This window comes from Nicrophorus vespilloides, unplaced genomic scaffold, assembly GCF_001412225.1.
Source record: "Nicrophorus vespilloides isolate i.1.1-1 unplaced genomic scaffold, Nicve_v1.0, whole genome shotgun sequence".
Classification (NCBI taxonomy): domain Eukaryota; kingdom Metazoa; phylum Arthropoda; class Insecta; order Coleoptera; family Silphidae; genus Nicrophorus; species Nicrophorus vespilloides.
The window spans coordinates 221,648-239,878 of NW_017099685.1; the positions used below are offsets into that span (position 1 = coordinate 221,648).

An 18,231-nucleotide genomic window follows, 5' to 3' on the forward strand; every position below is an offset into this window, starting at 1 on the left:
GGCCTGTTTGAGCAATATACATTATTTCTTTTTTGAAATAAAATTTTCTGAGAAAAATAATAAGAAATGTAATAATGTTTCTATATAGTTTTCAATTTGTATCAAGTTAAATAAATTTAAAATAAGTTTAAAAAATTCTTTGTCACTATTTTTTTTTTGTGAAAATTTGAAAACGGGATCCCAGTGGTGTGGGTAAAAGAATTGAAAAAGTTCCGAATGATACCGAACTCAGACGAAAACTCTTCTCTCTTATCCATACCAACTGTTTGGTGATTAAAACGCTTTAGCTGTGGTATACCTGGTTCCCCTAGCCTGGTTCATTCAATAGAAAACAAGCAACATGAAGCAACAGTAAGAAACAGTAAACAGGGGTAGTACTAATTGTTGCGTATTATTGTAATTTAATAGTATTTCACGAGCAACAGAAATATGTATGAGCAGGACGAAGGTATGTCGTTTATTTTCTATTCTCATATGTCGTTCAATGGAATTAGCAGTTTAACCTCAAACAATATTGTTTTAGATAATTTTGAAGAGGAAGATGGAGGAGAAATCAGCTCTGAACTGTGGCAGGAGGCCTGCTGGATCGTCATTAACGCATACTTTGATGAGAAAGGTTTGGTCCGGCAGCAGCTGGACAGTTTCGATGAGTTCATTCAAATGTCTGTTCAGAGGATTGTTGAGGATTCCCCACAGATTGACTTGCAAGCAGAAGCACAACACACAACTGGAGAGATTGAAAATCCAGTAAATAATAGTTTTTTTTTCTTCTCATTTTGAATTTAGCACTATAATTATATCATTTTAGCCAAGATATCTATTGAAATTTGAACAAATCTATTTATCAAAACCAACACATTGGGAAAAGGATGGTGCACCATCCCCTATGATGCCTAATGAGGCCCGTTTAAGGAATCTTACATATTCTGCTCCACTGTATGTTGATATCACAAAAACCATTGTTAAAGATGGTGAAGATCCTATAGTAACTCAACATCAAAAAACATTTATTGGAAAAATTCCTATTATGTTGAGATCAACATATTGCTTGCTCAGCGGTCTAACGGATCGTGATTTGACTGAGTTGAATGAATGCCCGTTGGATCCAGGTGGTTATTTTATTATCAACGGCTCAGAGAAAGTACTTATTGCTCAGGAGAAGATGGCTACAAATACTGTTTACGTTTTTGCAATGAAAGATGGAAAATACGCTTATAAAGCTGAAATCCGTTCGTGTTTGGAACACAGTTCAAGACCGACTTCTACATTGTGGGTTAATATGATGGCTAGGGGTGGACAAGCTATCAAGAAGGCAGCTATTGGTCAGAGAATCATAGCAATTTTACCATACATTAAACAGGAAATCCCCATTATGATTGTTTTTCGCGCATTGGGTTTTGTCGCCGATCGCGATATCCTCGAACATATTATTTATGATTTCGACGATCCAGAAATGATGGAAATGGTCAAACCATCTTTGGACGAGGCCTTCGTTATTCAAGAACAGAACGTCGCTTTGAATTTCATCGGAGCAAGAGGTGCTAGGCCTGGAGTTACGAAGGAAAAACGTATTAAATATGCTAGGGAAATTCTGCAAAAAGAAATGTTGCCGCACGTCGGTGTTTCCGATTTCTGTGAAACAAAAAAAGCTTATTTCTTGGGGTCAGTACATATTAATATTTGTGTTTATGTATTTATTTAAATTGTTCTTTTTAGGTACATGGTTCACAGATTGTTATTGGCGGCACTCGGCAGAAGAGAATTAGATGACAGGGATCATTACGGTAATAAACGTTTGGATTTGGCTGGACCATTGCTTGCTTTCCTTTTCAGAGGGTAAATATTATTAATTGACTTGAAATAATATCTTATCATTTAAAATCTTCAGATTATTCAAAAATCTGATGAAAGAGGTGAGGATGTACGCACAAAAGTTTATTGACCGGGGGAAAGATTTCAATCTCGATCTTGCTATTAAGACGAAGCTTATTACCGATGGATTGAGGTATTCTTTGGCTACTGGTAATTGGGGTGACCAAAAGAAAGCTCATCAGGCCAGAGCTGGTGTGTCTCAGGTATTGAACCGTTTGACTTTCGCTTCAACTTTATCGCATTTGCGTCGTGTGAATTCCCCAATCGGTCGTGATGGTAAATTGGCCAAACCGAGGCAGTTGCATAACACGCTTTGGGGTATGATCTGTCCTGCCGAAACCCCGGAGGGTGCCGCCGTAGGTCTCGTAAAGAACTTAGCTTTGATGGCTTACATTTCCGTTGGTTCTCAACCTTCCCCAATTTTGGAGTTCTTAGAAGAATGGTCCATGGAGAACTTGGAAGAAATCGCTCCTTCTGCCATCGCCGATGCCACCAAGATATTTGTTAACGGATGTTGGGTATATTTTTTAGTTTTTTATTTTATTCAGAAAGTTTTTTAATCATTTGTTTTATTATCTTCAGGTGGGTATTCATAGAGATCCTGAACAATTAATGGCGACTTTGAGAAAACTCAGACGTCAGATGGACATTATCGTATCTGAAGTATCGATGATCCGTGATATCAGAGATCGCGAAATTAGGATTTACACAGATGCCGGTCGTATCTGTAGACCTCTTCTTATTGTTGAGAATGGAACATTGTTATTGAAGAAGAGACATATTGACATGTTAAAGGACCGCGAATACAACAATTATGGCTGGCAAGTTTTGGTTGCTTCAGGTAAAGCATCTTTTGCGTAATTTTTGAATTCGTTGTGTAATGATTACTTGGTCTAGGTGTCGTCGAGTACATAGACACTCTGGAGGAGGAAACTGTGATGATTGCCATGTCTCCCGATGATTTGCGTCAAGAGAAGGAATACGCTTATTGTACAACATACACGCATTGCGAAATCCATCCGGCAATGATTTTGGGCGTTTGCGCTTCGATTATTCCATTCCCTGATCATAACCAAAGTCCCAGGAACACTTATCAAGTAAGAATTCTATTATATATTTTATTATCTAGATGAATTAATGAAATTTCCATTTTAAGAGTGCTATGGGTAAACAAGCTATGGGAGTTTATATTACGAACTTCCACGTGCGGATGGACACTTTAGCGCACGTACTGTATTATCCTCACAAACCTCTGGTAACAACAAGATCCATGGAGTATCTACGTTTCAGAGAGTTACCAGCTGGTATTAACAGTATTGTAGCTATTTTGTCTTACACGGGATATAATCAGGAAGATTCCGTTATCTTGAACGCTTCTGCCGTAGAACGAGGATTTTTCAGGTATGTTTACACTCCTAACTGATATATTTAAAACTAATGGTTATATTGTTACAGATCTGTGTTTTACCGTTCATACAAAGATGCTGAATCAAAGCGTATTGGTGATCAGGAAGAACAATTCGAAAAACCCACGAGACAAACTTGTCAGGGTATGCGTAACGCGTTATACGACAAATTGGACGATGATGGTATTATATCTCCTGGTATTCGTGTATCTGGAGATGACGTGGTTATTGGAAAAACAATAATTTTACCTGTAAACGATGATGAATTGGATGGTACCACCAAGAAGTTCACCAAAAGGGACGCTTCGACTTTCTTGCGTAACAGTGAAACGGGAGTTGTTGATCAGGTCATGTTAACATTGAACACCGAAGGTTACAAGTTTTGTAAAATCAGGGTGAGGTCTGTGCGCATCCCTCAAATTGGTGACAAATTTGCGTCTCGGCACGGGCAAAAAGGTACCTGCGGTATCCAATATAGGCAAGAGGTAAATAATTTACAGCTTACATATTTGAATCGTGGATTTAATGCGTTCATATTTTTTTAGGATATGCCTTTCACATGCGAGGGATTGACTCCCGATATTATTATCAACCCTCACGCTATTCCATCCCGTATGACAATTGGGCATTTAATTGAATGCATCCAGGGAAAAGTTTCCTCGAATAAAGGAGAAATCGGCGACGCCACTCCGTTCAACGATGCCGTCAACGTGCAGAAAATCTCTACCCTCTTGCAAGAGTACGGTTACCAGTTGAGAGGTAACGAAGTCATGTACAATGGACACACTGGAAGGAAAATCAACGCTCAGATTTTCTTGGGTCCGACTTACTATCAACGTCTCAAGCATATGGTGGACGACAAGATTCACTCAAGGGCTCGAGGACCCGTCCAGATCCTTGTGAGACAGCCTATGGAGGGTAGGGCCAGGGACGGAGGTCTGCGTTTCGGCGAGATGGAACGGGATTGTCAAATTTCCCACGGCGCCGCGCAGTTCCTCAGGGAGAGACTGTTCGAGGTGTCCGATCCGTACAGGATCCACGTCTGCAATTTCTGTGGACTCATTGCTATGGCTAACATGAGGAACAACACGTTTGAATGCAAAGGATGTAAAAACAAGACGCAGATTTCGCAGGTCCGTCTTCCTTATGCAGCCAAACTTCTATTCCAGGAATTGATGTCCATGAATATTGCTCCCAGACTGATGGTCATAAGTTAAATTTTGCACTTGAATTTAATTTTATGTATTGAATTATTTTTATATACTAGACATCAAGTTTAATTTTATTAATAGCACTATAGCTTTGTAAGTTTGCATTGCAATAGATGGAAGAAACAAGTTATGTAGCTATGTATTGGAATTATTTACATATTAAATATATGACACTTAAAGGACTTATGTATGTTTTTTTGGTATATGTGTAAAACAACATCTCTCAAATGACCACCATTTTCCTGCTCACAAATAGAGGTTGTTTTCACAGCATTTTATATGATCGTATGCAAAGTTTTAAATCGCATACGTCGGTTTTTGGCTCGAATGTTTTGGTTAAGTTCTTGAATTGATTTGAAATCTTTTTTTTTGTAGAGGGGAGGAAACCTTACGTATGGACCATGGGTTGAGTCGTGGTATTGTCGGATTTTTACTGCACTAAAACCTCTCCTCTTCATCAGCATATAGGACCTGTAACACTGTCTTTGCCTGTTTGGTACTTCCCTTAGATCATGTTAATGCTGGCCTCCACTACTAACACTCCTCTGCAGCCTCCGCTTTTCTTCTTTTTTTTTAATCTGGTGCCGTCAACTCAGTTTCAGATTTTTTTTTTAATCAATTGTTCACCAAATATTTCTCACAGAAGATCCATCGTCGCTATTGCAACCATACACTTCAAGCATTGTTTCCGTTGTTACTTTCTGGCTGACCTTCTTCATTTTCAAAGAAATTGGAGTCAATAACTTTTTCAGTAATCACACCACACCAAACAGTGTTCAATTGCACGATAACCCTTAATTAAATCATCGATGATGCAAATTAAAGACAAAAACTATTGCATTTCCAATAAGCCAATTGTCAGAATTGTGGTAATTCTCAAGAAATATAGTTATTCTACAGAATAGTAAAAGACGGAATGTTTTAGGTTGGATAATGAACGTAATCGGAACATTTTTAATGCCTCGTTTTTATTTGGAAGACATTTCTTGTTATTAAAACCAGTATAAATTGATTGATTGAATGAATACACATTAAAGTCATTAAAGAGTACACGTACACAGGTTGGAGCATTCCGCTGCTCCTTTCTTCTTCGTTTCGCTCGCATTCCGCTAAAGCCAGGTGTGTATTGTGTGTGTGTGAGAGAGATTCGCCTAGTTTTCAAATACAAAAAGCACTTGAGGGTCGGTTTGTTCGCTCTCATCAGAATCAAAGCTAATTTGTTACAGACCCACCACATGCGACAACAGTAGCAACAACAAGAACAACAATAATAATCGAAATGTAAATTTAAAAAAAAAATAATAACACGCATATAATAATAATATAATCAGAATAAAAATGCATCGAATGTAAAAATAATGAAAACGAAACAATTTCTCTCATTTTATTATTATTTTTTTATGTTTCAATATATATAGATAATATATCTTTTTCTTCCTTATAATACATTGTATGTATATTAATAATATACTTCTCTTTATTGTTAATACTGTAGATAACAGCAGTTACGATTTAAGAACAAACATAATAATAATGAAGACATGTTTATAGAATAAAAAATAATAATAGTACAGAACACATTTACTTTTCTCGATGAACAAATGAAGCGAAAAGTACTTTCTAGCATACGAAACAAGGACGTTTTAAATTAATTAAAAAAAACATGTAAATATATATATGATAACAATATATATATATATATTGCAACATTAGATTGGGTAACTTTAGGTAAAATTTACTAAAATCACTTTAAGTCAAATGGGAATCAAGTTACCAATTTCTAATACAATTTTTGTTTACATATATATATATCGAACGATAGATGAAATAATAAAAACGTGGTCCAAATCTAAACTTAAGAGCAAGATATTATATGGAAAATTAAGATAAGGTTAGGATTCCGATCGATCCTAATATCAGTTTAAAAACAAATAATAAAGAATAAGTTAAAACAGAAAAAAAATAAAACGAATAATATCTACAATTCCATTCGTTACAATCGTATGAAAAAATAATCGTGAAACGAAATAATTGAATAATAATGATCGAACGAACGTACGAAAAGGGACGACTCTTCGACAGTCGGATCCCTTCTTCCTTCCTCCTTCTGCGCAAAGTGATGTGTATACATATTTTATTTTTTATTTTACTTATTTTTTTGTTATCATTTAAGAACTACGTATCTTAATGCATGAATAAAAACTAAAATTAATCTATATAGTATTTACAATTTGATCAAGTGCTTCAAATAATCCTCATCATCATCATCATCAAAAGTTATCGTTATTACATTCTTCTTTTTCTTAATACGTTCCTGATCGAAATTCTCGTTTATCTTAAAACGCTTACTTTAGTTTAATTTACACCTACTATTTATAGTATGTATATATTTATAGAATATTAAACTTTCTCTTCGTCGAGCGCATCCATTCCGACGGCGCATCGTCTTCGCTTATCAATAATAACTCTGTGTAATAAAAAAATCACGTATGTACAGGAAAACAGTTACACAATTGCTGGGATAACCGGAAACGAGACTCCGGAATTTTGTTCCTACATCTATGCCCATCACAGAATTTTTTATCTTCATTTCTATGTGACCTTGCAATCGTCAAGGCCTATGGAATCTACAAAGAACAGAAAATTTTAGTAAATACATCAATTAAGAAATTATCATTGGTGGATGCGTTGGGTTAAGGCATACCTAGTTAGATGGCGACTGTCGTCGTGGACAGCCATTTCAGAGCTCTTGAACTCATTTAGCTCTTTACGGATGGCAGCTTTGTCTTTCGGCGTGAGCCTAGTCCAAGGTTTGTCAGCGCGCCTATCGTAGTCGTGAGCTTGCGTGACCTCGATGTAATCATTGAACCTGATAATTTTCTTGTCTTTCAGCTCCTCGACGGTGGGCCTGAAGCTCAGCTTGCGCAGCAGAAACCGTTTCTTCTCCTCCTTCTGTTTCTTCTCTTCGGCTGGCGTTGTCTCTGCACAGAAAATAGAAACACATTAGTTAAGGGTTATTTTAGGTTTATTTAAAGATGCATTTACTTTTGAGTATGTTCCTTTCCTCGAGTTCTTCCTGAGTGGGTCGCATGCTCAAACGTCTGATGAGTCTTGCACCGATCGCTTCCTTGCTCTCCTGCCGCTCGTTCTCGCTCTGCATCTGCAGAATGTTGCGGTTGATGAGCTCCTGACGGTCCGGTCGCAAGGACAACTTGATGGATAAGCTCTCCTTGCGGGCAATCTTCATGGCCACTTGGCTTTCGTCGGCGATGTTACCGTCTTCGTCGCGGTAGCGGATCGGACCGTCTCCGGACTCATCGTCGTCGTGGTCTTCGCGGATCACGTATGGTCGAGCGTTCTCCTTGTTCTCCATCGTGCAGGGCAGACCGAACTTTCCGGCTTTTCCGCTAAAACAAAACAGAACATTGAACAACAAACCCATAAGCGCAACACAAAAAAAAAACATCTCTTTTCATTATTATTTCTTCATATTTACCAGATTCGCATCCTTGGCCTTAAAGGAGGCCTTCTGATATGTAAGCAAGAGTTAAGAGATAGGAACAAAAGTGGATCAAATTAGAAATATATATACATCAACAAAAACAACATCAGGAACACGACCAGTTTCTTTTTTTAAACAGTAGACTAACAATAAGCACACGACACACAACTACTCGGAGAAACAAAAATCTCTACACGTTCATTTAGTTACATACCCATAACTCCTCATCGACGGTGGTACTGCTTGTATCCGCCAGGATCGATCAGATCTTAAGTAAAATAGAATAATTTCATCAATTTCAAAAGGAAAACCTTCGTCGAACGCACATTCGTCAGATGCATGATATAGGTGCTTGAATATTGATGATGCTGTCTATGTAGCTACGTAAATTGTCAATGGTATAATGGTATACTTAGATCTGTGCTAGCGATCAAAAGAAAACGGGCTTTGCAAAAGAAATGCAGTAATAAATCAGTTGCGACGTGAACGAAATGAAAAACAAGCATAAAGAAATGAATGAAGAAATTCGATGCAATTCTCTGTATGATCCTTAGGTCAAGCAGTACCGCACAATAAATATAAAACAAAAATATTAGATGCATTGAATGAGTGAGTTACGCACGATCAGTTTTTATTTCAAACGATTGATTAAAATTTTCTAAAGATATTTTTGTCCTGAATCCAAAATTGTAACTTAATATTTTCTTGGAGAAATACTAAATACTGACGAAATTATATTAATATGATTAATATTTTCTTTAATACTTTGATCATGGATGAAAATGTTATGATGTCACATGAAATGATATCACATGATCAGTATTGGTTTAACTTATGAAATACTTCATACTGATCTTGTGTGGCTCACTTTTGATGATTCGTTAACCATCGAAAAGACTTACTTGAATGTGACGTGATCTTGTCGCATGCCCAAAGGTCGATTCTCCTGTGTCGGAGTGTTCTGTGGTGTTCCAGGGCCGCCCTTCTTCTTCAGGGCTGACTTCAGTGGCATCGCATTGAACTTTGGCTCCTTGGCCGGAATCTCGTCCACTCGCGACGTGTCGATGGCCGGATCCGGCTGTGGCATTCTGTACAAGCAGTCGTCCAAATCCTCTGGATCCACGCCGTCGTCATCATCATCGTCTTGATCTGCGAAAAAAAAAACAACGAACGCTCACTTAAATTATGTACATTGGCTATTGCGCTTTCGCGTTTATTCAGCGAAACGGATCGATGTTATGGAATACATAGAAAGTATTAATGATGCGGTTGCAGGTTTTCATATTATATATTTTTTGTGTGAGGAAAATACACACATTCCTTTGGATATGTAATTCCTAGTGAAACAACCCCCATTTCCTGCAGAGATTGAAGCCAACAGCGATGTTCGGAGCTCGTACAATTACGTCTTGTGTCGTTCAGTTAATTCCGTGCACCGGAGAGTCGAGAATTTCGGATTATTCCGCGACCCTCGTATGCATAACATGGGGTCTAGAGACTAGACAATTTGCATATTTTCCACATCACAATTTCACACATTAAGATGATTTTCGCTTAACAAAACTCTACGGTCGATGGCACTTTGTACTTCTTATCTGATCCGCTTGAAAATACTTTTATTTGCATTGTAAATTTTCTATTCCTCTACACTGATACAATTTAAAGATCTTTTGGCATATTTATATTCTTGGAATCATTATAAAACATATCATTAGATGCAAATTTATGATTTTTTATATTTGGATAAAGTATTTTTTAACCATATTTTTAATTATATCGATTCTAGAATGTATTTTGCTATTCATTGACTTTGAATCTTGTATTTACATCTTAGTTCTTAAGTACAGTAGTCTCTTCATTAATAGTAGATGTGCTCTTTGAAGATAGAGCCCGTTTTCACATAGTTGATTTATTAATGATAGATCCAAGATGCAAAATTTCTCTAAGAAAACCAAGTGCATTTCTTTGATCTGCGGTTACAACTATACTTATTAAAGTACTTGTAGGATGATCGAATTTATTACAGTCTTTAGGTTTCCTGAACGTTCTCGTGCTCTGCAGCATCGCTCCAGCTGTTAAGCTTTTATAGAACCGTTAATTTATTCCTTTTCGAGTCAGTGCATTATAATTTAATATCAGTGTCTGTAATTATCTTATTTATAGCTTAGTATATTAAGTTCAGTTTCTGTCGTTTATTTATATCGTAAGTAGAATGCTAATGTTTTCTTCAAATATTCCTTACATTCTTTTCATGATGTTGCAATTAGAAAATACTACTGATATTTTTCTCTTTAAGGTTCTAAAATCTTTACTTTATCTATGCAGTCAAGAATATTTTTCATGTTATAACTGGAGTAGAAGTACTTCTGATCTGCATGCAAGAACTTATAATTGACAAAGGGTTCAGGTTCTAAATTACATTACAATGTAGACTGTAATTAAAACTTCAAACTCGCGTTCGGGTACCTATTGTTAAATCATCGATGGAATGAGGAAATTATCCGGCAAACACAATTTCTTGTGATTTTTTCACTTTGATCTATGTACGAAGTGGTCAATACTTAAAAAAAACTTTATTTGTTTGTACACTTACCGTCATAGTCGTAGTCCCCGATATGTGGAGGCAGTGGCGAGGGCTGTCGATGGGGGACGGGACTGGGCGAGCTGAACATCGGGGGCGGCGGAATGGGCCCGATTTCAGAGACAGGTATCGGCGGTTCTGGCAGCTCTGAAAGCATGAAACCGGGGGCGATCGGAGGCAGGACGTGGTGTGACTGTCGCTCGTGCGGGGGCGGCGTACTTCCAGGAGGCCCCCCTTGAGGTCCATCAGAAACTGCAACAACGAAATTGCCAATTACAACACGTTGACGTCATAAAATCGATCGGGAGTAGTAACATAAACAACAGGAACAGCAACATCAACAATAACAGCGGCAACGGCACTTTATAATATACGCGACGACAGGCTTTCCGCATTAAAGCCCCAGTGAAAAATTGATGTTGTTGTTGCTGTTTAGTGCGTATAACGTGACGTGATGTGTTGTTTCCAATGCTACAAAACCATCAGTTTTAATATATAAAACGTACATATTAACATCTATCGTGTGTGCTTGTAAATAAGTCTTCAACAAAGTTCTAGGTACCATCAATATTTTTAACCAAATCAGAATAAGAAAGCCTATGAAAATGCTCCTTCTTAAGCGAATATGTTTCGGTATCAACGATTCCTATGAACATTAATTATTTTGCTTTGATTTCAGCATATCTTAACATTATGTTGTTTCTATAACGTAATTTCTAGAACTTTGCTTATTTATATCTCATTGAATAAAGTAAACATGTTTTGTATATGATTTGTTTTGTGCATTTATTTCAAAGAAACTTGCGTTTAGTGTAAAATGGTAGTTCGAACAAACAAGTAGAATAAGAAGTAACAGGGGTGCAGTTAATTGTCGTATTGATTAGACGCTTCTAGAAGCAGCTAATACATGTTTTTTGTGTGCAGAAAGGAGGATGACTTAAAGAAAAACTCTTACAGTGTTCGCTGTGGTAACATAACAGTCGTCGGGTAAGTTTGCCGGGACCCAGAGAGTTGGGTCTTTCCGGTTTGTTCGGGGTGTCCCCGTAGCCTGGAGGCTGTAGGGTCGGAGACTGCGAATCCCCGTTAGGAGAAAGCGCCCCGTTCTGTGCTGAACCATCAGTCTTATCTTTTTTCGGCTCTGAAACGATAAACGAACGCCTTCATTATTAACATGTCCAAATCCAATGCCAACATGAAGAGATAGAGAAAAAGACGAGACAAGACGAGAGACGACAAAACGAGAGAAAAAGGGTGCAATATTTAAACAGTGTCACGTACAAACAATAAAACACAACAACACAAGGAACGCGTGTTTTGCCTCTTCGTGGTGCTCTTATACAAAACAAAAAAAAACGATTTCGCAAGTTCATAAAAATTCTCTCGCACCATTGGATCTTTGCCAGTTCTATATTATTCAAAATCTTAATACAGCCGCACATTATTCGCAATACTTGTTCTACAAGTTAAACAAAAAAAAATCGAGTAAATTTAAACAGCTGTAAGATGTAAACATGAGAGGTAAATAAATGAGTCAAGTTGTATTTCTTGTTCGCAATTCACTACTGCTACTACTACTACAACTAAAAAAGAAACAGTTACAAAACTTGTATTATAGTAGTAAACTTAATCAAAATATTTGTCGTAATTTAAATTACTTAAGTTACTTAAATAAATTGTTTCATGAAAAGTGTCAGTTTATAGTTTTTTTGAAAATCAATTTATAGAATTGTGAAGGATTGATCTACGTTCCTACAGTTATCTAATACGATCTTCTTATAAACAGAATTTGCTATAAAAAAAGAACGAACGAGGAGACGTCTGTGCGGTTTCCGTTCTAATTTCGTGATATTTCAACGGCCCGAAATTTATGATCAACATTAAGTCGCGGTATTGGAAAAACAGGAACGTCTTCATTACGTTTCCTTCTCGTTTCCCGTTGCTCCTTATTATTATAAAAATAAAAAGAAATTGGGTTTTCGCGTGGGCCCTGCATTCCGATTTAAAAATATTCCGAGACCCAAAGAAAAGCCATTTTTATTACACCTGAAAGATGAGCGGCGTCGAAGAAAATAAAGGTTGTTTTTCTAGGTTTTTCGCTGGAATCCTAGGACCTTTGGACTCGGACCAACAAAAAAAAACTCAATGTAACTGTTGGTGTGTCACGATGAGTCAAGTGGAACTTAGAAGAGCGATTAGAGAAAGGATTCTCCTTTTGTGTATTTTTTTAAATAGATAAATATATATAAATCGTCTTTCCGAAATTGATTGCATTCCTCGCTTCGGCGCCTAAACCGAAACCACTTTTGGACTCTGTCCAAGGAATCCGAGGAATGCTTTCATTCACTCTCCTTCAACCGCCTGCTCCTTGTAAATTATGCCATTCGCAGGAATTCCGAACGGCACTCACAATGCCACACATTAAAAAAAAAACAAAATGATTTGTTGTGCGTAAAGTGCTTGACAAATTGTTATTACAATTTTTCTAAACGTACAAGCTACAAGGGAATTTTAAACATCTGAAAGTTAGAAATAAATCAACAAACAAAGATTTTAAATAAGCTCGTGTGAACGAAAATTTATAAGAATATTTTCATAAATAAATATACTTCTACAGTGATAAACAGTCAACATCGTGCATGCATTTCTAATTATAACAATGTTGATGCAATTAGCGAAGAAAAATTGCTAAAGTTTTGCGGCGCACAATTCTTTCTGGAGGTTGGGATAAAAATGAAGAAGGTAAATCAATTAGCGAGAAGTTGGTTTGAAACCATCTTGGAATTGAAGCGAGAGGCAGCCGCTGTTCGCTTATTGCGAAAATTCACCCTCCGGTCTTTTAATCCTATTAAGGGAAGAAAAGAGGCGAAACTTCTGGAACGAGAGGGAAAAAGGGCAAAAACGCATAAAATACTGGAAACCCGTTGAAATATTAAATTCCACGCAAACGCCTATTATCGGTGTCAATTCTGCGAATTCTCTAAATTTAAGTTCGCGCAGTTTCGCGTTGCACGTACATTCCGAGAATTCGTTTCGAATCAAATCATTTAAATTAATAATCAACAACATAATTAATTAGTATTTATACAATACAGTTGCAAATTAGTAAGCAATGGATTCGGCCAATAATCAGATTCAATAATTATTTTTAGGTTCGAAACATTTCGTGTTCGAAGAAATAATTAACAAATATTTAATTAACATTTATATAATTCACAGTATTGAATGAATTTTGTCAATAATCGAAAAACTGTATTGATTTGGTTTATAATAATGAAACTGTAATTATTAAATATTGTATAATAAAAAAAAATGTATCAGTATATCAAATTTTCTAGTGGTTAACAGGTTTAATAATTAGTGGAGAATATTGGATTTGTTGAAACGGGTAAGTGTAATTCAATAATTCCGTTGGATTCTATTATTAGTGGGGAAAATTCAATTAGCGCGAAACTGCAATTCGGGTTTTGGCTATTCGAGAATCGATTGAATTAGAGCAAAGCTATAGCATTTGCATGGACTTTAAATAATGCAAGAGTTTTATTAGAGCGGTCTGATTGATGATGATGCTCAGTGCGTCTCTAACGATCAAGTTCAAGTTCGCGCGTAACAGAAACACACCTGGTGCGATGCGTTCGTAACCTTGGATGATCCCGAGATGTGTAAAATCTGTTAGAATCTGCGTATGTGGTGTGTGTGAATCATCTAAACAATATATGCTGCAAATGCTGTCAATGTGCCAGAAGCGCGATGTTCAGAGCGGGAATGTTAATAATGAATGGAATATAAAAGAAAAAAATGTAGTTTGTTGCAGCAGATTCGATGGTTGTTTTAGTTGCGTATCTTTGTGTTTATTATTATTTTTTGTTGTCTGTCGTTGGTTTTTATTGTTCTCCATACCGAATCGCAAATTCCTATATTCGGGATGCAGGAATGCCGCAGGCGGAGTGATCGGAGCTGCACTATCCCAATAGGGCACCACGTCTGGCTGACATTGCACCAGGTCCAGCTTGTGCTGCTGCTTCTCGCAGCGCCGACGCCGGCGTCCGCTCGGGGTGAAGGTCTTCACGAGGAAACCGACGCCGCTCATGGTGGATTTATCGAGAAAAACCTAGGTAGGTGTTGCTTTACGTATGAAACCAGCAACGTCGTGTACCGTCCGACGGAAGGGTCGATCTCATCGGCGAAGTGTCGAAGCAACAGATTAATTATTGGTCGAGGTTTTCGGGTTGGGTTTTTCTCTGTGCGAGGATGGATGGATGCGAAAAGATCGCGGGTTTCGGCTGTGGAGGCGGCGAGGTCTCTACCAGATAGAGATCGGTAACGGACTAAGGCTGCGTCGTCGTCGACGCTCTCGACGCCATTGCGTGGGCGTCGTAGCCCCGGTCCGATCGTTACCGTCTCTCTGCAGCATCCGTGACGTCACGCGAATCCGAAAACCTTGACTGCTGGGAAACCTCGCCGAAGTGCACAATCCAAACAAACCGATTTCCAAAACCGTTCCTCTTTCCCTCTCACAACATTCCAACACACAAACACTATACACAGCCTCATCCTTAACAACCACCAATCCATCATTAACTAATTTACATTGCAAAGTCTACCTTCATCTCATGATGTCTACAAGCTCTTATCCATGTCTCACTTTCATGTAATTTTGAAAAATGATAAATATATAAAATATGTTATAGCAATTTTCTTCGAAAAGTCTAAGTCAACTGTTGAATGTATGAAAAGTCTTAAAGGCATAAACAAAAAAATGTCGCTTAATATTACTTTGCATGTTAATAACTTATTATTTTTAAATAGTTTTTATAAAGTAAATTTTACTGTTTTAACATTTTGTCTATATTTGATCTATTCAATTAAGTTTTATATACGTTCTAAAATATCTTGGTTACAAGCTTAACGGAAATAATTGTGTTTCTTTGTTCAAAGCAATTTGTGCTGATAATGTTCATTAATCAACTCTTTGCAAACTTAATATAGAAGAACATAAAACTCAAGTGTTATGCTTCAAACAAAACACATTTTCTTACTTTTTAAAGAAGAAAAAATAGGGCCATTATAAAGAACATACTAAACAAAACAGTAAAAATTTACTATCGAATGCAACAAAATGTAAAAAAAAACGACGACAGAAAACGTTTTACCAGCTATTAGAAGCAAATTTCCAAAAGCCAAGCCTATCTTTGTTCGGCCAAACCTAATTCTATTACGTGCAGTAAAAACGCAGTTGACACAACGCGAAAAAATGTTACGTATATTAATCAATAAAACAAAAAGTATTTCAATGTAATTTAACCTAATTGCATACATTTTGAATTTCAATAAAATTTTAGTAAACTTTGTATACTAATCATTTGGGACAAAGGAAGTAATGTTCTATAGAAATGAAAACAATCTGATTAACACCAAATAATTAACCACAAGTTGAATAACTTTGAGGTCCATTGATAGGATGGAAACTTCCTAACAAGGTATTATATTTCATCATTAATTAGTTTGTCAAACATTGATGCAAATACGTATGAATAATAATAATAATGAGTTTCCTTATTTTCAGACCATTCAAGTCGCGACAACCAGCAATTATTTCAATGATTAATCGCTGATGGAATTAGACATACAGTAGTTTCTTTGTGCAAATAGTGGAGCATGCGAGGAGAGCGAAGCTCGCAGATAGATAATGGGCACTAAATATTAACTGGAAGGCAATTACTTATGAGCAGCGTACATCCACCAAAGTGTACGTAAGCTGGATGATAACCGATATATACATATATAATGGCGTGCCTCTCCACGAATCCGCGCAGAAAACGCAAGCAGCGTTTATTTATTTTTCCCCATTTATCGAGGAATAGAGCCTTAATGCTTGTTTTGTTTTCCGTTCTGCAATATCTCTGCATTACAGCACTTGGGGCATGAATACCACACACGTACCGAACGCCATTCTATCTATTCCTCTCCTCGAGCTCTCATCAGCAAAAACAAAGCAAATACAAACAAACAAAAACAAAACAAAGAAGAAGTATCAAGAACGGAAGGAGCAGAAAAAAATGATTCGTACGAGTAGAAGAACAAATAAAGAGGAAATCAGCGTTGCGGCACTATCCTGACTTGTGCATGTACATCAGCTGCAGGAATATTTTGGCAGCGCGCCTTTCAACCTGAGCGCGAATTCCAAATTAAGTTGTTCACGAGATTAAATTAAAAAAAAAACGTTTAAATCGATATCTTTTCAGTTATCAGCACTTACGTAATTTGGATACGGGAAAACGTAACTCACCTGGAACAAGAAAATAATTGGGATTAGTTAATGCAAATAAAAAATAACGGTAATCGGAAATGAGTTTCGAAGATATTTATACTCGCGAATGGCTATTATTACCTTCTCAAAATTCAAGTGGGTTCTCGCTAGAACGAGAAGAGCGTCTTAAATTAAGAGAGATTTATTGATGGGTACGTGAGCGAAGTAGGTGTTATCGTAGAGAAGTTATGCAATGCTTTGTTGAGTGGGTGTTTGTGTATATGTATTTCAGGTAAGGATAATCCCAAAGAACAAATATAATCTGGAGGTAAACTCTATTTATACGCATATAGTTCCAATACAAAAATAAGCCGACGTGACTCAATCTCTGTTTGGCTCATTGCGAATGTAAGTAATTTTCACGTAAGTGAGTCGAGTCTAAAAAATGCACCTGTTCTGTTGTTCATAACTTGAAAATAAAAAGTTTGTCACGTGAATAGAAACGAAATACATACACTTTTCGCAACGAAATTTCTTTTTTCAGTCGTTAATTTTCTGTAAACTACTTTTACCAAACGTAAATTTTCACTAAACTTGAAATTTATAACGGTGAGCTTATTCCACGGAAAGCAGCATTTCTTTAATTATTAAATGAGCTTTAACGTTGGAAATACGCGGCGATATCTCTCGAAACGCGTTAATTAAAAATTTAATTTCGTGGCGCGAGAATCCAGAGCTCATTAAGTTTTCAGTAAATAAATATTTGCAGCGTGCGTTTGTTTCTTCATTCGTTTATTTCGTGTAGAAACCAATACCGAAACACAGCCGAGTAAAAAAAAAGTTTAAATCCAATTTTAATGTGAACTTTTGCAGCTTAATTGCTCGCTTTGTTGCTTCCTCTTCCGACATTATTGTTTCCTAATAGAATTCACTGAAGCTTAAATGAAAATAAAACAAACAAATAAAAAAAAGACAACTTTAGATTCAATTTTAATGTGAACTATTGCAGCTTAATTGCTCTCTTTTGTTGCTTCCTCTTCCGGAAATATTGTTTCCTAACAGAATTCAAAGAAGCTTAAATGAAAATAAAACAAACAAACAGAAAAAAGACAACTTTAGATTCAATTTTAATGTGAACTTTTGCAACTTAATTGCTCTCTTTTGTTGCTTCCTCTTCCGAAAATATTGTTTCCTAACAGAATTCACACAAGCTTAAATGAAAATAAAAGAAACAACAAAAAAGACAACTTTAGATCCAATTTTAATGTTGTGAACGTTTGCAGCTTAATTGCTCGCTTTTGTTGTTTCCTCTTCCGAAATTATTTTTTCAGCACGTGATACAGAAATGAAAGCAATCAACAGTTGAGTGTCTAACAAAAATTGACAACGTATCAATCAACGTCCGTTTTAAT

The 18,231-nt window shown here is 36.6% G+C and overlaps 2 protein-coding genes across 15 annotated transcripts in view; one reads left to right on the top strand and one right to left on the bottom strand.

The window, feature by feature from the left end:
- Positions 1-295: 295 nt before the first annotated feature.
- Positions 296-4,668, top strand: LOC108565214 (DNA-directed RNA polymerase II subunit RPB2). The gene is made up of 10 exons (XM_017924554.1): positions 296-448; positions 524-747; positions 809-1,662; positions 1,717-1,836; positions 1,889-2,390; positions 2,455-2,713; positions 2,770-2,969; positions 3,029-3,273; positions 3,328-3,763; positions 3,824-4,668. The coding sequence occupies exons 1-10, from the start codon at positions 430-432 to the stop codon at positions 4,493-4,495; spliced, it is 3,531 nt and encodes a 1,176-aa protein (XP_017780043.1). The 5' UTR covers positions 296-429; the 3' UTR covers positions 4,496-4,668.
- Positions 4,669-6,339: 1,671 nt separating this feature from the next.
- Positions 6,340-18,231, bottom strand: part of LOC108565213 (phosphatase and actin regulator 1) — a 64,460-nt gene continuing 52,568 nt past the window's right edge. For 8 of the 14 annotated variants that reach the window (XM_017924539.1, XM_017924549.1, XM_017924552.1 and 5 more), the window contains 9 exons: positions 16,829-16,858; positions 11,528-11,710; positions 10,585-10,824; positions 8,894-9,140; positions 8,206-8,259; positions 7,986-8,018; positions 7,535-7,896; positions 7,194-7,470; positions 6,340-7,116 (listed from right to left, as the gene is read on the bottom strand). In XM_017924539.1, coding sequence (XP_017780028.1) covers positions 7,101-7,116; positions 7,194-7,470; positions 7,535-7,896; positions 7,986-8,018; positions 8,206-8,259; positions 8,894-9,140; positions 10,585-10,824; positions 11,528-11,710; positions 16,829-16,858 — 1,442 coding nt within the window. In that variant the 3' untranslated portion in view covers positions 6,340-7,100. The remainder of the gene's footprint in view (positions 7,117-7,193; positions 7,471-7,534; positions 7,897-7,985; positions 8,019-8,205; positions 8,260-8,893; positions 9,141-10,584; positions 10,825-11,527; positions 11,711-16,828; positions 16,859-18,231) is intronic. The other 6 variants (XM_017924540.1, XM_017924546.1, XM_017924541.1 and 3 more) reach the window with 6 other exon arrangements.

What these genes read in the sequence shown, in the direction of transcription:
- LOC108565214 (XM_017924554.1), top strand. An exon ending in CTTGCTTTCCTTTTCAGAGG is followed by an intron (nt 1,837 to 1,888) that starts GTAAATATTATT and finishes TAAAATCTTCAG; the next exon opens with ATTATTCAAAAATCTGATGA. An exon ending in GTAGAACGAGGATTTTTCAG is followed by an intron (nt 3,274 to 3,327) that starts GTATGTTTACAC and finishes ATATTGTTACAG; the next exon opens with ATCTGTGTTTTACCGTTCAT.